The sequence below is a fragment of the Sander lucioperca genome, chromosome 18 (genome assembly GCF_008315115.2).
Source record: "Sander lucioperca isolate FBNREF2018 chromosome 18, SLUC_FBN_1.2, whole genome shotgun sequence".
Taxonomy (NCBI): Eukaryota; Metazoa; Chordata; class Actinopteri; order Perciformes; family Percidae; genus Sander; species Sander lucioperca.
The window spans coordinates 13,263,520-13,288,524 of record NC_050190.1 but is presented as its reverse complement, the minus strand read 5'-3'; the positions used below and the strand labels follow the sequence as shown (position 1 = coordinate 13,288,524).

The window sequence follows — 25,005 nt, the reverse complement described above, 5'->3', positions numbered from 1 at the left end:
GCTCCAAGATTTGAATGATTTCTATGGAGATCACTTGACGGTGATGCACTTTAGTGCAGTATATGTGCATTTAAAATCTTAAAAGCCGGAACTTGTATTGTTACAGCTCATGCATAAACAGCTTTCTTAATATGGGTTATGGCTGCAAAGACTTGTAATGAGCCCACTGCTGTCAGAGAGCAATGTTCCCTTTGAGCTAATTTTTTTTTAATGCATTAGCAGCTGATAGAAAATAATAACTTAGACAAGTACCTTAGACATAAAAGAAAGTAACCAACTCATAATCTTCTAATGTAGCTGTTTACATTTTGTATTGCATAAACTATGCGGAATTGTAAAGCACCACAACAAAAGTGGGTGATTGAAGAAAACTTTCTTTGGACTGTAGATGCACAGACTTGTAAGAAAGGGTCCAATAATAAATTAACAATTCTCGAAAAGTGTGGAGAAACTTTCTGGGAATTGGCATTTCATTGTTGTAGCCACAAAGCTGTTCCTGAACTGAATGTGTGAGATAAGTACTTTGGAACACAAACAAACTGAAACAAAAGAACAAGAGGTGGAGATTGGTTTAGTAAGTAAGAGAGGGGGAGGAAGCACTTCTGGAGTCCAAGGGCATCATAAACCCCAGCGTGTGTCTGCACAACAATGCCAACAGGGGCGCAAATTCTCCACACACTGGGAATCGATTTCACACAGAGAGTGGAGGACTTGGAAAGAGGCGTATCGGAGAGACACTGAAATACTGCATCTTGTGTTCTTGGATTTGGAGCCCAGTTTTTTTTTTTTTTTTTGCACAGCATCTGCAAGCTGGGGGATCCAATCAAGTGGAGCTTCCACGAGCCAGCCACAGAACCTGTGGCCAAGGAAAAGAGAGGGAAGAGGAAAAGAGATTGTTCTGGGTTTAACTCTAGAATAAAATTCATGGTATAACTTTTTGAAAATAATAAGAAAAACTTTATTCGTGGCATAAAATAATGTGGACAAACTTCATAATCTGTAAGCTTTTACATTATACTTAGCCTACAGGAAAAGTAAAATAACACTTGCGGCCTGCATTCAAGTGTAGAGGGGAGTCAATAGCTGTGAGTGTGACAAAACCTGTGCCAAATTTGTTTGTCAAAAGCACATACATATTTTATTGTGAACAGCAAATGGAAACATCACAGAGAGGTACAGTAGAAAAGGAGTGGAACTAGTCCACAAATATCAGAGACCAGGAAGAAACAGTGAATGGATGCTGAAAATAGTGTCTTAAAAATAAATTCTTGGTGATCATGTTGGGGCTAAATGAGAAGTTAAGATTTATTTAATCTTTTTGATGTTTCTATCCTAAAAACAGCTGCAGACATGCACAGTTATTTTAGACTGATTCATTTCCGGTGGTTTATTTTTAGAGATCAAAAAAGTACCTGAGAGAGTAGGTTGTTTTTTTGATCAATAAAGCTCACTTCAAAAAGAAGAAAATATCAAGCCCCAAATATTACAGGAATATCACAGTGATACCAAGGGACACTTTAACGTCACATGTGAGGAATATTATATAAAATACAGGAATATTACAAGAATATGAAGGTGGTACAACTGCTCCCATCAAACTAGACTAGAGACATTATAAGATAATAAAAATACCATAAGTAACTCATTAATTAAAAACCACAGAGTATTTTATGATGTCAGATGCCATAAAGCTTTTTGTGTTTATGAACTTGTTTTTATGAAAGCGATAATAAATGTTGGCTCCTTTGCTCCACACTGCAAACTACAGCTACGTTTTTCCTTCCCTAATTGAATTCAAAGCATGTGATAGTAGTAACACGCCCCCTAGTGTTTGATGTCTGCCAAGCTCCTGGAGTGTGATAACCCTGCTCTGCGTCCGGGAGCATCACTGAAGGAATGTGAATGTGGATTCTTGTTGCTACTAATTGTTGATGCAGCAGCTCCAAGGTTCTCTCGCATGGTGATCTGGGCTCATTCCCGCTCTCTTCGAAACTCTGTCCGCTCGGACCTACAATGATAAGCACTGAGAGTGTTTTGGAGAGTGGTGACCAGCCTTGCATCCGGATGGAGCCCGTGATGAACACGCACTTGCCGGGAAAGGCGACGCAGACCGGTGGCAGCTGCGCTGTCTTCATGGACGGCAGCACCAAAGTGACAGCCAACGGGGTGCACGACATAGAGGACCGGATTCTGAGGATAACCGGCTACTACGGCTACAACCCGGGATACTCCAGTCATAGAAGTGAGTGTAAAGAAAACAAAGTATAGTGATTGCATTGTCAGTGGATGCGACAATTTCACCCCTTTCTTTGCCAGGTGTTAGGTGGCGTGAATTTAAAAAAACAACACAATTTTATGAGAATGTTGTGATGTAAATAGCCTACAGCTATATATTCTGCTACACAGTAAACAAAAATGCAGCCTGTGCCAGTGGTGTGTGGAAGAAGAAAACAATGCACGAATCTTCTTATCTTGCGAATCTGATTTTTCTTTTTAAATAGGCTATTGCAAAATCCACTATTGCAAACTTAGCTAATGGGGTTTTAATAATGGCTATTATGGAGCAGCATGATGTCAATCATTGCCACTCTGAGCTGAAGGCTGGGTGATGCTGGCCCATCTATCTCTGCTACACAACATTGGAGAGAGAGAGAGAGAGAGAGAGAGAGAGAGAGAGAGAGAGAGAGAGAGAGAGAGAGAGAGAGAGAGAGAGAGAAATAGAGAGATACAGAACAAATCTAACACTATCAGGCTGTGCACAAATTACGCTGGCTTTTTCCAATTCAAATTCAAAGTAAATTATTTAAACTGTAACCTAATGTCCAAATCAAACACTCATGTTGGTGAACAATCACTTTGATGGCAGCCTCATATTGAATTACAAATGTGTAATTAAAACAATCAATTTCCCAAATGACAAACACAGTGGCTCCTCCTGTTATGCATGTGAATATTGCCAGCAATCTCCTGACGTGCATGAGAAATAGCTTCAATACTTTAAGCTTCTCTATAATTTTCATTTGTCAACAAGGTGTTGATAGAGCAATGCTCTGAATTTCACTGACTCTGAGACAATGGCTGAGATGGGAAAAGAGAGCTGATGGTGCACTTTGTTCGGGGATGATCTATAAAATATTTGCCTCCAGTTTTGTTAAAGTATTGTCGGTGCCAATGGAAACAAGGGAAAAGAACAAACATTACAATGCTCTGTGCACAGCTAATCAGTGGTTTTACAAATGGCTTTATGGTAATGAAGCAAGGGGTGCAGAGCAGGATTTCACAAGGTTTGTAGCATTAGAAAAGTCAGGTTCTCACATCTGTGGCCTATTCATTGCATTGTGTCATCATTCTTTATTAAAGGTTGAACTGGTGCTTTTCTTAAATCAATCCCCACAAATCAAATTGGTCATTTATCTGGGAGCCTCTTGTGTTTCAGATGCTGGTACGCTTTCACCCCAAATGAATTTGACTTGTCATGTAAGCTCCCTTACATCTCCCTCTGGCAGTTACGTAAAAGCTCTGCTTCAAATTCATGACTTTGAGATGCCAATCTGGAAAAGAGATGTACTCCCAATGTTATGACGTTCCTGCTCAGATCAACTATCAACCTTGGTACACTGTGACACATTGAACACATTACTCTTACAAACTTGTTTTAAAGTGCTCATATTATGCTCATTTTCAGGTTCATAATTGTATTTAGAGGTTATGTCAGAATAGGTTTACATGGTTTAATTTTCAAAAAACACCATATTGTTGTTGTACTGCACATTGCTGCAGCTCCTCTCATCTTTTCACCCTGTGTGTTGAGCTCTCTGTTTTAGCTCCAGAGTGAGGCATCACACTTTTATTCCATCTTTGTTGGGAGTCGCACATGCGCAGTAGCTAGGTAATGACTACTACCCAGTCAGAAGCAGAGTATGAGGGCATGCCATGCTAGCAGCTAGGCGAGCATTATAACGTGTTAAAAAGTGACGCATGTGAACAGTTTTCTGTTGGAGATGGTAAGTGCCTTTGGGGTGGACTTTGGGTTTTTTTCACTTTGTAAACCTATAACGTGCACAAAAAAATATATATAACACAATAAAGGAAAGGGAAAAAGCCAAAAAGCCAATAATATGAGCACTTTAAGTCGGAGAGGAAAAGTGAGTACACAGATAGCAGGGCCTCAATCAATCAGTTTCAGCTGAGGTTCTGTTAGATCAGCTAAGAGCACCTCAATGTTTTTTTAGACAGAGGTTGAGGAGAAGGAAATGAGCTGTCTTGAGCAATGTCTTTTATTAACTGCCTCCTGTTTATCAGGGGTGTCAGTTGCAGTAGATTAACCACGAATGCAATCACACTTTCATTTGTGAATATATCTACTTGTCCAGATTAATCTATTGGAAGAATATGTGATTAACGTGGGGCACTCAAAACTTTAAATTAAAAATGGATTGGACAACTTTAACAGGGCCCCTGAAACAACGGTCACGGGTATGTGTACTTTTTTTTATTCAATTCAATTCAATTCAATTTTATTTATAGTATCAAATCATAACAAGAGTTATCTCGAGACACTTTACAGATAGAGTAGGTCTAGACCACACTCTATAAAGCCCCAACAATTCCAATAGTTCCCCCAAGAGCAAGCATTAGCAGTGGCTATTGCGACAGTGGCGAGGAAAAACTCCCTTTTAGGAAGAAACCTCGGCAGACCCAGACTCTTGGTGGGCGGTGTCTGACGGTTGGGGTTATGACGGTACAGGATGTAGCGTGGCACAGCAGAGCATGGGTGGGCGCGGTGGACGCAGCAGGACGTAGCCGAGCTTTGCAGGGAATCGCAGAGCGTAGCAGGGTGTAGCAGGTCCATAGCCACAGCTGCACCCAAGACCCAGGTCTTGGTGTCGCCCTAATCCGAGGCGATGTTCTGGGCGAAGAAGAAACATAAGGACTCTGGGGAGTAAACTCCCCAGAGCTAGGTGAGTAACAAGCACTTCTGAGACAGGATGTGCATAAAAGGAAACAAAAGAAAAGAGCGTGTCATAAGAAGGAACTTCCTCGGCAGTCTAGAATTATAACAGCATAACTAGGAGAGGCACTATATTATTGATTATACGATAGGTAAATCTGATGACTGTAAAGAGAAGCAGAGAAAAGCAGGGGTGCTGTGTCTGCAGCTATACACCCTGCCCCGCCGGTCTAGGCGTTCACTGCAACTCCTCACTCCCTAACTATAAGCTTTATCAAAGAGGAGAGTTTTCAGTTTAGTCTTAAATGTAGCGACGGTGTCTGCCCCCCGAACCCAGACTGGGAGCTGGTTCCACAGGAGAGGAGCCTGATAGCTGAAGGCTCTGCCTCCCATTCTACTTTTAGAGACTCTAGGAACCACAAGTAACTCTGCATTCTGGGAGCGTAGTGCTCTAGTGGGACAATAAGGTACTAAGAGGTCCTCAAGATATGAAGGAGCTTGACCATTTAGAGCTTTATAGGTCAGAAGAAGGATTTTAAATTCAATCCTGGATTTTACAGGAAGCCAATGGAGAGAAGCTAATACAGGAGAAATATGATCTCTTTTCTTAGTTCTTGTCAGAACACGCGCTGCAGCATTCTGGATCAGCTGGAGAGTCCTAACGGACTTATTTGAGCATCCTGATGATAAGGAATTACAGTAGTCCAGCCTGGAAGTAACGAATGCATGGACTAGTTTTTCTGCATCGTTTTGAGATAGGATGTTCCTAATTTTAGCAATGTTACGAAGGTGAAAAAAGGCTGTTCTAGAGGTGTGTTTTAGATGGGCGTTAAAGGATAGATCCTGATCAAAAATAACTCCTAGATTTCTGACAGTAGTACTGGAGGCCAGGGCAATGCCATCCAGAGTAATTATATCTTCGGCTAATGAGGTTCGTAGGGGTTTGGAGCCCAGCACAATAACTTCGGTTTTGTTTGAGTTTAACATCAGGAAATTGTAGGCCATCCATGATTTTATATCTTTAATGCAAGCTTGAAGTTTAGCTAGCTGGCTGGTTTCGTCTGGCTTGATTGACAGATATAATTGGGTGTCATCCGCATAACAGTGAAAGTTAATTGAGTGTTTCCTAATAATATTGCCTAGAGGAAGCATATATAAGGAGAATAGAATTGGTCCAAGCACTGAGCCTTGAGGAACGCCATGGTTAATTTTAGCGTAATTGGAGGGTTTATTGTTAACATTAACAAATTGCGATCGATCAGAGAAGTAGGACTTAAACCAGTTTAGTGCGATTCCTTTAATGCCAGCTAAATGTTCCAGTCTCTGTAAGAGGATGGTATGGTCAATAGTATCGAATGCAGCACTAAGATCTAATAAGACAAGTACGGAGACAAGTCCTTTGTCTGATGCAGTTAGAAGATCGTTAGTGATTTTCACCAGTGCCGTCTCTGTGCTACGATGCTTTCTAAATCCTGACTGAAAGTCCTCAAATAAGCTATTGCTATGTAGAAAATCACATAACTGATTAGCGACTACTTTCTCAAGGATCTTGGAGAGAAAGGGAAGGTTAGATATAGGTCTATAGTTGGCTAAGACCTCAGGATCGAGGGTGGGTTTTTTCAGTAGAGGTTTTATCACAGCTACTTTAAATGACTGCGGTACATAACCTGTCAATAAAGACATATTTATCATATCTAGCAATGAAGTGGAAGGGTAACGCTTCTTTAAGTAGCCTCGTTGGGATGGGGTCCAAGAGACAGGTAGATGGCTTAGCTGAAGAGACCTTTAGCATTAATTGTTGAGGGTTTATAGGATAAAAGCAATCTAAGTATATGTCAGGTCTAGTCGTTCTTTCTAGCAGTCTGTCAGTTAAAGGTGACCCATTAGAGGTTGGGGGAAAGAGGTGATGAATAGTATCTCTAATTGTTATAATTTTATCGTTAAAGAAACTCATGAAGTCGTCACTACTCAGAGCTATAGGAATAGATGGCTCAATAGAGCTGTGGCTATCTGTCAGCCTGGCTACAGTGCTGAAAAGAAACCTTGGGTTGTTCTTATTTTCTTCTATTAGTGATGAATAGTAGTCTGATCTGGCCTTTCTTAGGGTCTTCCCATAGGTTTTCAGACTGTCTTGCCAGTCTAAACGAGATTCTTCCAGTTTGGTGGAACGCCATTTACTTTCAAGTTTGCGCGAGATTTGCTTTAATTTACGAGTTTGGGAGTTATACCAAGGTGCTAGTTTCCTTTGCTTCATCGTCTTCTTTTTAAGGGGAGCAACAGAGTCTAAAGTCGTCCGTAGGCAGGCCGTAGCATCGTCTACGAAATGATCAATTTGAGAGGGACTAAAGTTTACATAAAGATCCTCTGTTATATTACGGCACGTTAATGAGTTTAGTGCTGTTGGAATATCTTCCTTAAATTTAGCTATAGCACTGTCAGATAGGCTTCTAGCGTAGAAGCTTTTATCTAATTTCGTATAATCGGGTAGTAAGAATTCGAAAGTTATTAAGAAGTGGTCTGATAATAAAGGATTTTGCGGGAATACTATTACGTCTTCAATTTTGATGCCATATGCCAGCACAAGGTCAAGGGTGTGGTTAAAACAGTGCGTGGCCTCGTGCACACTCTGACTGAAACCAATTAAATCTAGTAGTGAGTTGAAAGCAGTACTAAGGCTATTGCTGTCAACGTCTACATGGATATTAAAATCACCTACAATAAGTACTTTGTCTGATTTTAGGACTACACATGATAAAAACTCTGAGAATTCACAATATGGACCTGGTGCTCGGTAGACAACAACAAATATAATTGGCTGTACTGTTTTCCATGTTGAATGCTGAAGGTTAAGAACGAGATTTTCAAAAGAGTTATAATTTAGTTTAGGTTTAGGATTAATTAACAGGTTTGAGTCAAATATATAGACTATAGAATATATATATAGTCTAAATATATAGACTATAGAAGCCAGAATTCATTGCTGTTCATTGGTAATTTTCAAAAGTTTTAAAAGTTTGCTTATTTTAGTGATGCTTGAATGGCAAGATCCAAATTGTAAATGTCACATACACTATCATCAAAGGGCTGATCTGATAAGATAATATTGTTTCCAATAGCGCTGCAACGATTTGTCGATTATTTGATAAATTGATCAACAGATAAAAATCTCCATCTACTTTGACAATCGATTAATAATTTGAGTCATTATTCAAGCAAAAATGCTAAAAGTTCATTGGTTCCAGCTTTTTAAATGTGAAGATTTGCTTCTTCTCTTTGATATATATGATATCAAAATGCATATCTTTGGTGTTTTGGACTGTTGGTGGGACAAAAGAAGACATTTGAATACAATACAAGGCTAAATAAAAGGCAGAATAACTCATGATCAAGATAATCATTAGTTGCCACTTTTGTTCCCAGTATAACAAGCCTCTGTCTGTCTCATCTCATTGCCTACTGTCCACTGAAGCAGACGAAAATGAAAGATGGGGTGTCATCTGTGATGTAATTTCAGGTATAAGGAGCAGGTGTGGATTGTAATAGCATCCACACCAAGCCTATAAAAGCCAGTGTAAGCGAAGGGGTTGTTTGATTTGAGAGACATTTCCCATTTCTCTGATGAAATATGCCATCTGTAGCCCTGTGTTTCTCCATCTATCCATCAACTGATCTTTATGCATGCCAGAGTCAACAGAAGGTATTCCTCAGGGCAACATACTTGTCACCATTTTTCCTGCTTGCATAGCTATTAAACATGCTGTTGCTGGTGCTTTCACTGTAAAGGAGTATGGTTATGTGCACACACTCATTTTCCTCTTAAATGTATTTGATAATTTTTAGAAACAAGAATGTGAAAAGTCACTTCTTGTTTTACACTGCTTGCTGCCTATAAAAGCGTCACATTTGTTTACTTTGTTTTGTCTACACATTTGTAAATCTTGAGTTGAGAAGCACACGTCCCCTTAATCTGCTGAGTATCATGTTCCATAGAGTAAGACAAAGGAGCAAGTAAATAGAACAGTAGGCTCAACCTGCCAAGCCTTTGGGGTAATGATATATTTAGTAAGATTCTGGTTTATTATTGCCACTTGCCATCTGCGTTGAATTAGAAGATGCCTTTGAGGGGGATTGTGGACTACATTTGGTGACAGGCTGTTATGCATATTATGGTCATGATATAATACTGCAAGTAAGTAATAAGGTAAATGTCCTTCTAAACAAGCAAGGTGCAATATTTCCTATTGCACCACTTTATGCACATGATAGCTCAACTACTAACATTTGCTCAAGAAAAACAAATTGACATGAAATTGACTTTAAATAAAAAGAACAGAAAAGAACATATTCTTACAGCACCCACTTGGCTCCTGCTGGAGCAAACAACAATGGTGTGTACAGCAGGTAAATGTTTCCTCAGCATCTTCCAGAAAACCATTACAATAATTTGCTGTGTATCTTGTTTTGAGTAGCTATTTGTTCGAAAAGGGCAATTCTGTAGTGCTGGCATGCAACCCTGCTGGGTAAATATGTATGGTGCAGGAGAAATGACAGGTACTTCTTGTAGTGGCAGTCCCACTCAGCACTGTTCACAGCCGGCATCACAGCAAGACAACAACAACACACGGCATTCTGAGGAACATTTTGAAGGAAGGGTGTGAGAAGCAACCATTTATCACAATGGGGTGTGTTGTTGTTGTGCACTTCAGTCTACAGAGAAAGTCTGGAGAGAAATACAAAGAAAAATAGACGTGCCTTTGAATCCATTTATGCTTGCACTGATTGGTCATTCACTTTTGAAACCCAGTGTTAACAGCAGGTGAATTCCCTGTCTTCCTCAGACATTGCCTAAAACTTTCTGTATGTGCATGGACTTATTTTGGACTTTCCCTTTTCCATGCCTGTTCACTCAGAGCTATTTATAACTAGCCTAGCGTCGAATGGGATATGAGCTTTGCCTGAACGACTCCTGGAGTGCTGTTATTCTCACATGCTCCTGGGAATGAGCGAAAAACCTAAGGAGCTGCTGAGCTGTACTCATGACACTGTGGTATTGGTCAGATATTTTGGCTTTGGCTTTGAGACATTTTCCCTGTGAGCAATTTTCTGTAATCTAAAAGTAATATTAAATAATTGAAGGGCACAATAAGTGAAAGGTTTGTAATGGCCTTTCCATCATGCTGAGTACACCAACAGTCTCGTCATCAGCCTAACACTGCCCTCTTGTGGTCTGTAAATCCAACAACAACAATAAAGTGAACCTCCACATCCTCCAATGAAATGCCAGACAGAAAATGTCAGTACTTAGTATTTAGTCTAATTACTATCTCTGTGAAGCATGAAAAGATAAATATATATTTGTATACATCTCACTGTGTCTGCAAAAGCTAAAATGATGCTATTTAAAGTATTGTATCGCACACTGTGTAATTTTACATCTGCTATGTTTCAGAAGTAGCGTGACAAGCAAGACCCACATCAAGATGTTGATGTGATGACGATGATCAAATTACATTTGCTGCCGATAGGGTGCATCTAGATTTCTAGGCTATTTCAGAAGGGTTGTTTCACCCAAATCACTGAAAAACATCTAGCCATTCAGATGCACCAGCTTTGAGATGTGTGTGTCCCTAATATTTCTGCTGTTACTCCAAATCAACAGAGGTGACAGGAATTCAATTTGTGGTGCTCAAAGCATTGGATGAAAAATGGCATTTGAATAACTCAATAACAACTAGTTTTGGCCGAATTACCAACCAGGCTAAGTGGACAAAACAAATGGGTACACTATCAACTAACACAGGTCATGAATTATTAAATAATCATGTGACTTTGTCTTGTGAAAACACAGACAGGGCCAGGTAAGACTCCAGCATAGGAGTACTGGTTGGTCTCTGGGCAAATAATGAAGCTGCCATTTCCAGTATAGTCTGCTGTGTGCTATGTACTTGATGGTAACTTGGGGGTGACTGGGTTCGTACACAAATTCACAATAGGGGCCCAACAGTGAATTGCTGGGGCCAGCCAAAAATATGTAGTCACTGACATACAGCACTACAACACGTGACCAATAGCACAGTGGCATGGGTACAGGTCAGCAGTTCTGTATCTCCTATACGGAGAAATGTTGCACCCATTACTTGGAAGGTGTTTTTGCCCTGGGGCCCCTAACAAGCTGCCACTGGGGCTAAATGCACAGACATCACTATAACTATCCTCAGGACTACTTTCTACAGAAAAAATATGCCCTATGAAAACTGTCTACAGTGATGTCTGTGAATTATCCAACATCGTTCCTGAAAGACACGTTGCTGATGAACTTTACAAATGCATGTTTTCAGTGCTTTAAGAACCACAAACCAAATTCCATTTACTTCCACTAGTGGTAGTAAAATGTTCAGCAGCAGATAAATCAAAACCTCACCACATCAAACTGAAACTATATGCATAACAAGACACCACTAAGGATAAGTGACACCCGGATAAGTGACACCCGGCTGAATTGACTGGTAAATGATTTGAGCAAATAGTCTTGTTTAGGAATATCTGTCCTCATATCCTTTTATATACACCTGTAACGCAATCCATCATATTCACCACTAGGTGTCCTCATCTTCCAATGTAACCACATTGAGTTGAGTTGATGATAAGAGGTCTAGTGAGTGGAAACTAACAGTCAGGAGTTGAGCAGTGTGTCCAGTCTCCACTACAGCTAATATCAGCTGCAGATAACATCCATGCCTTTGTCTCTCATCTCTCATCCTCCTCCTTTGCTCCTGGTCCTCAGTGAGATGTGATGAGTAGAAGAGTAGGGCTAAATACAAAGAAGCTTGCACCATAAACTGAGGAGAATTTGGTTAATCTAAATGACAAAAGAGCCTGAATCGGGAAAGTGCGTCAGTAGAGGAGACCCACTGTTGCTATGGAGGTAAAGAGAGAGGATGCTGTACTATTTTGTGCTTTGATCTGTGATGCAACAGTACAGTACCATTGTGTTACAACACTCAGTTCTCTGTTTGATTATTTACACCTAGTTATGTTATCATCATGATGTTCGTTTTGTATTGAAGTTGTTTTAGAGAGGTATTAATTCAACTTTATGGTGATTTTGGAGCAGTAGTTTATGGTGCTGTTGAATTATAGTGGATGAAGAGACAGAAAACCAATGAAGAGACTCAATAAATAATCTTCTGGTCTTTTCAGCTGCTGACGTGAAGAAAAATAAAACAGTGAATTTGTGAGCTGGCAATGAACTTGTGATATGTAAAGATAAAGGTACCTATATCTTAAAAACAATATAGAAATACACAATAGAGAACAATCACTTTCAGTCCAGTAGTTGAAATTGAACTGCGGCCTCCTGTAGTGCACATGCTCCAGGTATTTCTCTTAATCTGATAGTGATTAGCATCCTGGGCTCTGCTGACTGGGTCTTTTTCTGTTCCCCTTCCTGTCTAGCTGTTGGCTCATCATCAGCAAGGCTATTTATAAGTTTAACCCTCCTTGTCTCAGGGATTCATGCCCACAGCTCATTCCCTAATTACACCTGACCAAACATTGAGCCAACATTTTAATCAAGCCTCATTCTCACAACATCACTTAATGCACTAGTGTTATACTCATTCTGTCATACTGACTGACCATAGGAAATAAGTATGCTTGCACCTTGGCATTGTTTCTAAAGCTGGGTTACTGGAACATGGCCCTGCATTTTTTTCTATTGTACCAAATAGCCAAACAATAGCTGTGGTGTCTCTCACAACCTGAGGAATGCACAGAGAAGTACTCTGATCTGCTATGCTCTCTATAAACATGCCAGAGATTTGGCTGATGAGTATTGGAGAGAGAGAGAGAGAGAGAGAGAGAGAGAGAGAGACAGACGGGAAGGGGGCTCAGGGTGATACTGATATAATGACAGAAAACCTGGAGCAAACGTGACTCATCTAGTATTCTTAATATACCAACATATACATTGCATTTACCATATTGCATGTTTATTTGAGTGTTTCTTATTTCAGGCCATGGTGCTAATGTCTTTGGCTTGGCTAGTATTGACTTTATTGGTGAGAGGACATTACGGACTGCAAGGCCTTATGTGTCTGATTGCATACACGAGACACTGATATGTCGTTGATATAAAGGCCTAAGCAATATCTAGGTCCATTAAACCTCCAGGCAGATAAACCACAGCTGGAGATAGAATGGCCGGAGGGCTTTCCTTGAGATGGAAACTCCTGACCACAGTCCTGAGGGTGATGCACACGACCCAGACTGACCCTCCTCAGGTCCACACCTTCTGCTGATGAGAGGGTTTCCCTTGACTGTTCAACAGTGATGAAAAACATATTGAAATCTTACTGTTAGTCTGTGTTAAAAAGAAAAGTCTGGTGCAGAATATTTTACTTAAATAATAGTAAAGAAGCACCAGTCAAAAGGGCATATGATGGTAATGAAGCATAGCATTTGTTTAGGCAGAGCATAGAAGTCGTGCCTGCATTAAGCTGTTTCCATCATGCTTCACAATTACTGGCCCAATCACAGCTGTGTGGCTATCGGCTAACTAGCAACATCCAATTATATTCATGCAGGGGTGCAGTGCCGCCAACATAATGTGATACTTCTCACTATTACTTTGCTGATACATTCATGCCAAAACTGATTGCGCTCAACCACCACAACATATTCTTTTTTGGTATCGCTGATTTAACTAAGATTGTTATGTCAAGTATGTTTATTAAGAAGGGATTAGGTCTCCCAGCAGAATCCTCACTAGAGCTCCCTCATAAAGCAGAGCACTTTCGTCCAAATCTAGCTGTATAACCATTTGCTGTTTTCACATACTGGAGAAATGATTTGTTGTTACGTCTAGGGGAATTAAGTACCACTGCAGGCCTAACTGAACCCCGGTGAGTTCAACTCGTCTCCAGCAGTGCCTCTTCACTTTAGTTTTAGTAGTTGGTGGGAGATGCAGCTCTCTACAAGCAACATTACATTTCATGTACAGTTTTCTATTCCCAGCTGTCAGATGGATTTGGTGAAATAAATACTGTAGTACCATTCCCTGTAGTAATGCTGTAAAGTCTCACACAGTGAAAATAGTCCAGATGATGTACAAACTCAAAGTTGCCTCAAGAGCAGTATTTGAGTACATGCTACTTCCTTTCTACTACTGCTAGAGAAAAAAAGCAAACATGCAGGTGCAAAAAGTGCTGATATGTCCAATGGAAAAGCAACATGATCAGACTGAGACAAATGACAGAGTTTGTATGTATGGGACTGTCATGTCTCTTTGATAGTTGTCTTTTCCATAGCTCTATTAATTAATGTTGCTGTGGTGAAAGCAACGGGAGAGAGCTCTACTAATAATCTGACTCTCAAGGAGTAGTGAAGAGCAGGATATGTGCCAAGAAGAGAGAGAGAGTCATTGGAAGATGGAGGACAAGGGAGAGACAGGGAGGGAAGGAGTGAGAAGAGCCTGGTCAGGTAGAGAGGTGAGGGGAGGGGAGGAGGAGGGAGAAAAGGAGGGGGCAGCAGCTAACGCAGCATAATTAGCCCGGGCTGCTTGGTTACCTTCCAAACAAAGCTGCTGATTTGTGGAGCAAAAGAAGAGGAGGGGAAAGAGAGACAGTGAGAAAGGAGGAGGGGGAGGATGGAAAGAGATGAAGGGAGTGATTGCACCATGCCACACACACTTGAAGCTCAGTCTCCCTTGGAGACAGTGGCAGCGCTGGATCACGGCATGACAGGGCAACAGTAGAGTCTCCACTTCACTTCCACTGAGCTATCTCCACTGAACTGTGTCACTACCCAGTCAGACAGAGAGAGAGAGAGACAGACAGAGAGAGAGAGAGACAGACAGAGAGAGAGAGAGACAGAGCACCAGTAACAGTAAACAGTGAGAGCGCTAAGCTGGAGAGCAACAGAGAGTCAGGACTGGAGTGCCGGGAAGAAGACAGAAGAGTTTGACAGAGAGCTGGGAGGAGGGGGCCAATCAAGAGCGTGAAGAAGAAGCGGAGGAGTCTGGGATGTGCGGAGCTAGCAGGAGGAGCTGAGCGTGCAGCAGCAGCCCGGGCACACTTACACACTTACGCACACACACACACACACACACACACACACACACACACACACACACACACACACACACACACACACTTCTCAGGGAAGGACAGTGTGTTGTGCCCCCAGTGGAGGATGAAGAAGCACTCAGCCCGGGTGGCTCCTCTCAGCTCGTACAGCACTCAGGTCCTGACCTGCCCCATCTCTGAAGGTAAACTGAAAGAAGCAGAGAGGCCCAGGACGCCATTTATACTAAACTATGTATATTTTATGTGTAGTGTTAACATGAACGGAGTTATTGGCAGCATTAGCCTAGATAGGCTGCTTAAAACTATGAAGTATACATTATTTATTTATTTATTTTACAGCTTTTACAGTTGACAACATATTTCCCATAAGGCATCACACGTGCTGAAGTATCATATAGGCCTAGAGTGTATGGGAATTCATATGATGTGTTCTAAGTAGATCATGTGATATCAGAAAGTACAATCTAAGAAAAATCAGCAAAGCGCAGCTATTGAATTGAACTATTTTTTCCACCTCGACTTTTTGCCCTCTGGATGAAAAAAACACACACACACACACACACACACACACACACACACATTTGTATTATTTCAGTTTCCTGCTGGCAGAGTTGAGAAGCTAAATGGGTTGACAGGAAGCGTAGTTGTAGCAGCAGCAGCAGCAGCAGCAGCAGCAGCAGCATGTATTTGGCTGCCCAGCACTAATGTAAAATAAAACCAAACAGGCCCAAGTCAGCTGCTTTCACATCTTTTCACCTGTCCTTCCTTCATTTAACTGAGCATTTCTACTCCCCACTCTTCAGCATCCTCATCCCTAAAAGTCTTGAACTTCACCTAAATCCCTCCGCCTTTTACTTTTGCAACAGAGATTACAGAGTGATACCGCTAATCTCCTTTTTTTCATCACTATCATCATTACCATGTCACATCTTTAGACCTAACTTAGATACAGGCTTATTGCTGTTTGACCTGTAGTAAGCCTGCCTAACGCTGCAGACATGACTGTGAGCTTCATATTGGATTTGGCAGGGCTCCTTCCATCAATGTCACTGGCATGCAGTGTCAGTGGCAGGGGGGGGTAAAACACAAAATGGATTGAAATGTGAGGTTCGAGCAGCATAGTGCGTCACACAGAGTGGATAAGCTCAGTTAATGGGTGCCAGTTGTGAGTGATTCTATGCAACGCTGTGATATCTGTAATGCATAATGTTCACGCTTTCAAACTTTTCTAGCCATAGTGAACTAGTCAACTACTCAATGTGTTAATATAAATACTATTAGATATAGCCTTAAAAGTATAAACTATGTGTATTCTTGTTTGACAAAGGTGGAAAGAAGCTTGTCCCAAATTTGGTCACATACTTTAAGCAGGTATTATGTTAGTGTTTTGATGTGTTGTGATGAGTCTATATTTTAATATTTAGGCAATTATTCATACTGTTATATGATTGTCAGGCATTATTGTTTCCTTTGCAACTTTTTAGCAGCAATTCTAGTCAGCAATATCTCTGCCTGTTATGAGAATACAATTTTGTCCAGGAGAGCTGCCTTTTGAGGCATGGGAAAAGTAGAGTTATAATATTACTGCATCTTGGCACCAGATCAGCCTGTAGTGGCTTCTTCCACAGGACTGAAAAGCCTGTATCCAACACTAAAAGCTTTAGGTTTTTGTCGGCACTATAAAACACGAACCATTTTGCTTGGTGGTCAAGGAGAAGCAGATAAAAAGAAAAAAAGATTAAGAGTTGCTGCTTCTCTCTTGCAGAAATATCAGATCTCAGTTTTCCAGCTAGCAACCACCAGGCTCATTAGATTGATTAAGAATCCTTGCTGTGACAGAATGTTATTAGACCAAATCCCTAAATGATCCTGTAGAAAACAAACTGTATCGATATTGAACATTATGCTTTCACCACATTCTATCTGAGGTTTCTGAGGTGATGATTAGTGCTTAATGAACTGAACTAAACTGAACTTGCTCAGTTGTCAGTGGGAGCTGTTAGTTTTACACTTTTTGGATGCTAAAGGTTTTCATTGTGACTTATAGTTTAAAGGCTTTTTTGGTCTCTTGCTTGAAACATTGTACTGTGAGTGGAAATGTTAGTTCTGCAGTGTGGACAGACTCAAGGCCACTGCTGCACTAACGCAGTAACTAAGTAAACTTACTCAAGTACCAAACTTATGTACAGTTTTGAGGTACTTGTACTTGTACTTGTACTTGTACTTGCCTCAAGTATTTCCATTTTATGCTACTTTATACTTCTACTCAACTACATTTCATATTGTACATTTTACTCCACTACAATTATTTGACAGACATTGTTACTGGTTATTATCCAGATTAAGATTTTACATTTAAAAAACATATAATGAGCTTTAAAAATACACATTTACCTTCTAAATATCACATATGGCTTTATTTAAATAACTTTTTGAGAGAGGTAGAATTTTCCAAAATTTCACAAAAAAGCAAATATTAGAGAAAAGTCCAAAATATGAATAGAAATATGTGTAGCAGAAGTTTGTTTTTTCCTCTCTCAACCCACATTCATCTTCTGGCGACCCTTCATATGTTTAGATAGATAGATAGATAAGACTTTATTATTTTATTTATACACCTGGTGGAAATTTGTCTTTGGCTTACCTTGTTACTTCTGAACAACACGTGGTCTGACCCCTCGGTTGGAAACCACTGGGTATATGAAGTAGTAAAAACAAGCTCCAACATGACTGGTTACAGCCTAATAATGTAAAATAATATATCAGTCACAGGGGTCAATTCTCTGTAGTACAAGTACCTTGTTAGGACGTTAAAAGCAGGACTTTTACTTGAAATGCGGCATTTTTACATTGTTGTAGGTTCTTTAACTTAAGTAAAGGATCTGGCTACTTCTTCCACCACTGCACTAATGTGACTCTAATCTTTGACTTTATATTCACCATTCTTACTCAGGGATAATAGTTACAGCCATGACTTAGCTTTAATACTCTTACTGGGTGCCAGCGATGATCTCATGCATTCATTTAGCTTACAAAGTAAGTTTGGCAAGACTATAGAGTTCTTTTCTGAACAAAAGAAATGGCTCTGGAAAACAGTCAACTTAGTTTCAGGGTGGATACAGAGACTTTAGATGATACAAAGTGGCATGTCATCACTCTAAATGCTTTACACAGACAAACAAAACTGCTACCACTATTCTTGTCATTGGCTACTTGATCAAAGAGTTTGTGCTCCACACATTGGGTTTCTTTTGGATGAAATGAATAATTATTTACATGTTGGTACAATCCACTTTCATTAGACCTGTTAGTGACACTATTTATACTCCTAATGCTTGATTTACTGCTGAGGTCACATTGCAAAGATGCGATGCGAAGAGATGCCCTGCTAAAGGAGAGATACTACAGGTACAAGTTCCAGTGCTTGCAGGGCTCTAGTGTCTGTAGCCATGGTGGAAACGGCAGAGCTTCAAATGCTGAGCTAGCAAAGAGAGCACAGGCAGCAAACATCCAGCACATGTCATCTTTTATTCCTGCCCTGGTGTAAATTGATCACACTGTGCTCTTAAAGAATGGATCTGAGCTCTCTCTGGAAATGCTCACACACACAGCACTTCACATATTATACAGCACAGTTAATGTCCAGAAGTCCCGCAGTCCATTAAGGCACTGGGCCAGATCAACAATGCGTCACTGTGGCATAAGATTAGAAATAAGTCCCCTCTATCTATCTATCTATCTATCTATCTATATGTAATTTTGGTGTAATTATTCTGGTGATACCATACCGCTTTCCCAGTTACTCTATACAATTCTTGTTTCCATTTTCCAATATATCTCAAAGGTAACATTTTCATAACAGTCCAAACACTGGCTGCCAAGGTTGACACGACTTTCTTGTGGAATGTCATGTGGTTAGGTTTACTCTTGCTTTCTGGGCATCAGGTTTCTGTGCACAACTGACTACGATGGGTGTGCAGTATACGTGCTGCATCATGAGGCGACAAAGCTATTTATGACACAGCCACAATGCTAACCAAACACATTTTTAACAAAGCCTTGCCTTATGCATCAGCACCTTTACAGCAGGAAAATGCAAACTGTGGGAGTGATCACTAAGGGGAATTGATCAATAAATGCTTATGTGCTGGACCCCAGCCAGGGAGACACAAGCTACATCCTGTATGCACAGCAGTGCCACTAGGGCTTTGAGCAAATGATAATGTCGGCATGCTAACATGCCAATGTTATAGTAAGCACGTTTAATGTTTATCATGCTCACCACCTTAGTTTAGCATGTCAGCTTAGCTTGTTAGAATTAGCTAATTAGCACAAAATACAAAGTCCAGTTCAGGCTGATATAATTAGTTTTGCTAATTCTGGTGTTTGGTACGAATTGAAATTTGGACCTGATGATGGCACTAGATTTAAAGTTAGGGATTTTCAAAGTTACTAGAATTCATGACAGATATTTCACTCAAAATCACAAATGTGAACCTCATGGCGGCACTACAGGAAAAGTCAGGTGATTCCAAAATTCATTGGGTTTTATCCTTTCAACACCATGGGTATCTGTACCAAATTTCAAGGCAATCCGTCAAATGGTTGTCAAGACGTTTAAGTAAAAAATTTCTACCTCATGGTCGGAAGGATCACCATGAATGTTTGAACAAAATGTCATGGCAATCAAAATCATTATTAGCCTTTGAACAGGAAATAGAGGCCACATGCAGAGATGCTGCAATGCAGTTAATGTTATTGTCTTTTCTCCTATTGTCTCCCATCAGGAGGGGATGGTTCAGAGTCTCAGGCAGACACACCAGGCAGCGAGACCAGCGAAGAGAGCCGGTCCTATCAGGCATGTACCAACACAGCTCTGAAGGTGCTGGGTGGTCTGCTGCTGGTGCTGGGTGTCTCCTCCTCTTGGGTGGGTACCACTCAGGTGGTTAAACTGACCTTCCAGTCCTTCTCCTGTCCCTTCTTCATCTCCTGGTTCAGCAGCAACTGGAACATCCTCTTCTTCCCCATCTACTACTCGGGACTCGTGGTTACCGCACGGGAGAAACAGACTCCCATACAGAAATTCAGGTAAACTGCCAAAAAACATTTATTTAAGAAAAGCAAAATCTGCTAATCTAAATTTTGCAATACCTGTTTGCCATTGTTACCATTACTGATACATTAAAGAGCTTATAGAGCTATAGCAGACAGACAGAAGATTAACAGATGTGTGAGTGAAGTTCGTCATCAAAATAAAGAGGAATAGTCATCTAGTTGTGTTCATGTTTAACAAACTAAAGTAATAATCCCAATGTAAACTGTGTAGTCTAAGTAGAACAAGACTATATTCTTTTACAGTATGCCAATTACCAACTTAAAAGCTCCACTCTTCCTTGCTGCTCTTTACACTCACCTGGGACACATTTTAAACCACCCTTCTGTCCATGAGGAACCAGGCAACTAAGCAACCAACATTTCCATCCTAAAAGCTTGGTCTTCTTAATAGCAAGGCAAATAAACAAAGACGCTGTTCCAAGAGGAAAACACTTGTTGACATCACTTCCTTTAACCTTTTGTGGTTTGTTCTCTCAAACAGGGAGTGCAGCAAGCTCTTTGGGGAGGATGGGATGACTCTCAAGCTTTTCGTAAAGAGAACAGCACCCTTCTCAATCCTGTGGACACTGACCAACTACCTGTACCTCATGGCCTTGAAGAAACTGACCGCCACTGATGTCTCTGCCCTCTACTGCTGCCACAAAGCTTTTGTCTTTCTCTTGTCCTGGATTGTTCTCAAGGACCGTTTCATGGGTGTTCGGGTCTGTATGAAAACACCAACAATGATAATAATACTTTCAAGAACTGTGTTTCTGTCTCCTGAGGAGTACTGATACCACTGATTGCTCTGAATCTCTACCTACAGATAGTGGCAGCCATCATGGCCATCACAGGTATTGTCATGATGGCTTATGCTGATGGTTTCCATGGCGATTCCTTTGTGGGCGTGGCATTGGCTGTGGGCTCGGCCTCCACATCAGCTCTCTACAAGGTTAGACCACATTACAGTTTGAACCACTTGTGTGATTGCCTTTGAATTGACTTTAAATACGTGTATAGTCACTCACTGGTGTAAATTAATTAATTGTCTCCTCACCATCCAGGTGCTGTTCAAGATGTTCCTGGGCAGTGCCAGCCTTGGCGAAGTGGCCCACTTCCTTTCGACCATGGGCTTTTTCAACCTCATCTTCATCTCCTGTGTGCCCCTCATCCTCTACTTCACCAAGGTAGAGCACTGGGGCTCACTGTCCTCGCTGCCCTGGGGGTACCTGTGTGGAATGGCAGGACTATGGCTGGGTGAGAGTGCATATACATCCCTGTAGAACGAAGAGTGAAGATCATGGTTTAACCCGTGTGTTTTCATCAAAGCTTTTTGAATTTATTTTAGGGTTGCAGCTAACAATTATTTTCATTGTTGATTAATTTGCCAATTATTTTCTCTATTGCAGGTGCCTTGTGGAGTTGTCTTGTAAACAGACTTTTAGTGTTTTTTTTAACTAAAATGAATTGTGTGGATCCTTGAGGAACAAATGTGTTAAATGCATTTTCTTCCTCATAATATATCAGGTTAGGGGACCCACGACTAAAAACATTGCTCCATATTACTACTAAAAAAACACCACAAGGTACCTTTAATCAATACCCTGTGAGATATATATATATATATATATATATATATATATATATATATATATATATATATATATTTAAATGGCTTTTTTTTTGCCATTTAACCGTCCAAAACAAGAGGATTTTCAGTTTACTATCATAGAAAACAAACAAAAAGAAGCAAATCTTAATATTTGGGAAGCTGGAACTAGTGACTATTCTGTGTTTTTGCTGACATTTTTTTATTGAATGATTAATCGATTATCAAAATTGTTGCCAAATAATTTTCTGCTGATTGACTTATTGATTAATCGACCAATTGTTTCGTACTCCAATATTTTCAACCTATTGATGTCTTTTACAGTGTTCAACATCTTGGTCCATGTTGGTGTTGTGCTGACGTACCCCATTCTCATCTCCATAGGAACACTGCTCAGTGTGCCAGGCAATGCAGGTAGGGTTTTTTAATGTGGCTCAAGTATTACCTACCTTTCTGAATATTATGATATTAAATTAATATGATCGTGAAAATGAGAGTAAATGGCCACACATACTGTGGTTTTGTGATGAGATGTCAGCACTTAGGGCCACTGTAGCAAACAGATTACACAGCAAGTCTGCCTCTCTTGTCCTGGAAACCCAATCATCAATGTGCCTCAACAGAACCTGCAACTATCCTCTCGCTGAGGGAGGATCAGGTTGCTAAGGCGACACTAAATGCCTGCAGATGAGTTTTACGATGGACTGTATGAAGGTCAGTGGGCTACGGCAATTTGTCCAAGGGCTCCAGACCGCAAAGACACAGAGGATAAAGTGGATGGCTTGTGCTGATTATAAGCCGCATTTGCTACACTTATCCCCTACAGCCGCAGTGTCCTGTGGTTTATCTTACTTTATGTAATTAATCTCAATTTGTTTTTGTTTCTCCCCCACCCTCCTTCCCTGTCCTGCTCTTCGGCTCCCTCTTTTGGTCCTGTCTTTCACCTGCTGTAGCTGTAGATGTTTTGAAACATGAGGTGATCTTCAGTGTGGTGCGCCTGGCAGCCACCTGCATCATCTGCCTGGGCTTCTTGCTCCTGCTGCTGCCAGAGGAGTGGGACTCAGTCACGCTGCGTTTCCTGGCCAACATCGCAGACAAGAAGTCGGAGGAACATGGTGAGGAACTCACAGAGTCCAGCGTCCACACTCGAAGTCGCAGTCGAGCAAATGGCACTGTCTCCATTCCCTTGGCATGACATGGCTGAGCTCTGCTAGTAGCTTCTGTTAACCAGTCTTAAAGCCCTGTCTGCTCTTGTTCCTCAATGACTCCGTGGCGGGAGGTTCGGTCCGCATGGACTCTCACCTGTCAGGAAGACAGGAAGTATTGTCTTGAACTTCCATCTGGAGATGCATCTCTGTCTCCATCACTTCACTGCAGAAGGGAATGAAGAACATTCATGTTTTTTGCTAACTGAAAGGGTGCAAAGTGTAATTTACTTTCTTGAAATACTTGCAACGCTCAGTCATGTTCCTTGCACGCACCCGAACCAAGCGCTGACTGGCCTCTCCTGACCTGCTCTGCGGACTGTATTCTGTGAATATAAATATTGGCAGAGCCAATTTGGCTCAATCTTATATGTATTTATATTTGTTTAGAGCTGTATCAATAAGAGTATTATTTTAAGTCTTATTTAATAGTATTATATACAAGAATGGCAATTATACTATGCGTAATGTACAGGCTCTTTTGGTTTTATAATTAAAGACTTAAAACTCTCATTTATAGCACTGTTTTGCTTGTTTAACTAATGACCACATGAATGTGGCTAATTCCTGAGTTTCTAACAATATATTGAAACATCTTTCATTTTCTCAGTAAAGTGCTGCCTAAATCAGCACTGACAAGGATGCATACAACGCTTGCAAAGCGTCACAAACACCCCCGAATAAATTACCATTATACATTTGTATTATGTTCTTTACTTTTATAAAAATTACTATTATAATAATTATAATTATGAATGCTGTTTTTTATCTGTGCTGTTGGGGTGGACATGGACTCATGGACTCAGTATTAAAAAGTGCATTAAAAAGTATAAAAATAGAGCTTGTTTATAAAAAAAAAGTGCCAGAGCGGACCTTCCCTAAGCCCCAAATGTCCCAAAATCCTAGAAACGCCCCTGCATACACCTGACCTCAGTGAAATTCTTAAATTCAAAGAAAGATAAGTTATGGAGCATTTTAATCTTTATTCATTGTATCTGATAAATTTTATTAATGTTTGTCATTTTGCAAAAGTGGCCCCCCGGGCAAAACAAGTTGAGTATCCCTGGTTTAAGGTGTGATCACGATTTTTTCAAAACTGAAACTGTGAAACAGCCCTATAAGACTGTATAACAGACAAACATTGTTTCAGCCATGTACTTTGTATCATGACCAGATATTTTTAGCAGAACTTAGCAGCGTGGTTTTATACAATATTAGTAATCTGTTAAGTACATTGCATTGATTTAGCAGCGATGACTTTGCAGAATTCTCCCACTCTCTTGCTGTAATATATTATGCAATGCTTTTCTGTGCTGCACTTAGCTGTCACACACACACACACACACACACACACACACACACACACACACACTGCAAACTGAAGAAGATTAAGAAGGATTGTCTATACTATCATTTATCTTTCACATATACACACAATCTGTGGTAATAATGCATACCTATCTGCCAGGCAATGGAAAAAGCCCATGGGACATGTTGTGCCTGTAGAGATAACACTGTGATAGGCACTTGTCAAAATTACTTTTTAGTGTCACATAACATGGTTGCAAAAATGTAGTGCAAATAGTGCTGTTGAGATGATGAGGGTGTCAGGAGAATTATTTTGTGTCTTTCTACATCACTCGTCGTAACACACACACATGCACACACACTCCCAAGAGTCTAACACCATAGTGCCGTTATGATTGCTGGAGTGCAGTCAGTGAGTTGAGATCTCTAATGAAGCATTTGCTGAGGTGACACTTTCAGCTAAACAACTGCAGTGGCATTTTAACACATTAAAATAAATGAGCTAGAAGAAGCAGAGGAATGTGTTATGTTCAAATCTTAATTCCACGATATAGTAGTTCTGCTGAATTCTGATAAGAGATGGTAATCAGAAAGGGGCCTTATGAAGTGGATGTAAAATACAGCTTTAGCCGCAATAATAGATTTTTCGTACATTCTTATTGGATAGGGGTAGACAGAATATGATCAAAATGTGAAAAGGGAGAAATTACAAAAATTACAAAACCCTGCTACAAGGTATTATCATATTACAGG

General features: G+C 40.5%; 1 protein-coding gene across 2 annotated transcripts; it reads left to right on the top strand.

Moving 5' to 3' along the window:
* The first annotated feature begins 1,835 nt into the window (after positions 1-1,835).
* Positions 1,836-23,693, top strand: slc35f4 (solute carrier family 35 member F4). 2 transcript variants are annotated; one of them, XM_031278751.2, is made up of 7 exons: positions 1,836-2,242; positions 19,824-20,124; positions 20,633-20,852; positions 20,957-21,082; positions 21,195-21,387; positions 22,064-22,153; positions 22,693-23,693. In XM_031278751.2, the coding sequence occupies exons 1-7, from the start codon at positions 2,014-2,016 to the stop codon at positions 22,932-22,934; spliced, it is 1,401 nt and encodes a 466-aa protein (XP_031134611.1). In that variant the 5' UTR covers positions 1,836-2,013; the 3' UTR covers positions 22,935-23,693. The 2 variants fall into 2 exon arrangements, with proteins under 2 accessions (XP_031134611.1, XP_031134612.1); XM_031278752.2 differs by lacking the exon at positions 1,836-2,242 and adding an exon at positions 14,617-15,218.
* Positions 23,694-25,005: the final 1,312 nt, after the last annotated feature.

What these genes read in the sequence shown, in the direction of transcription:
- slc35f4 (XM_031278751.2), top strand. Translation starts at nt 2,014, where the DNA reads ATGATAAGCACTGAGAGTGTTTTGGAGAGTGGTGACCAGCCTTGCATC. An exon ending in GGGATACTCCAGTCATAGAA is followed by an intron (nt 2,243 to 19,823) that starts GTGAGTGTAAAG and finishes GTCTCCCATCAG; the next exon opens with GAGGGGATGGTTCAGAGTCT. An exon ending in AATGGCAGGACTATGGCTGG is followed by an intron (nt 21,388 to 22,063) that starts GTGAGAGTGCAT and finishes TGTCTTTTACAG; the next exon opens with TGTTCAACATCTTGGTCCAT.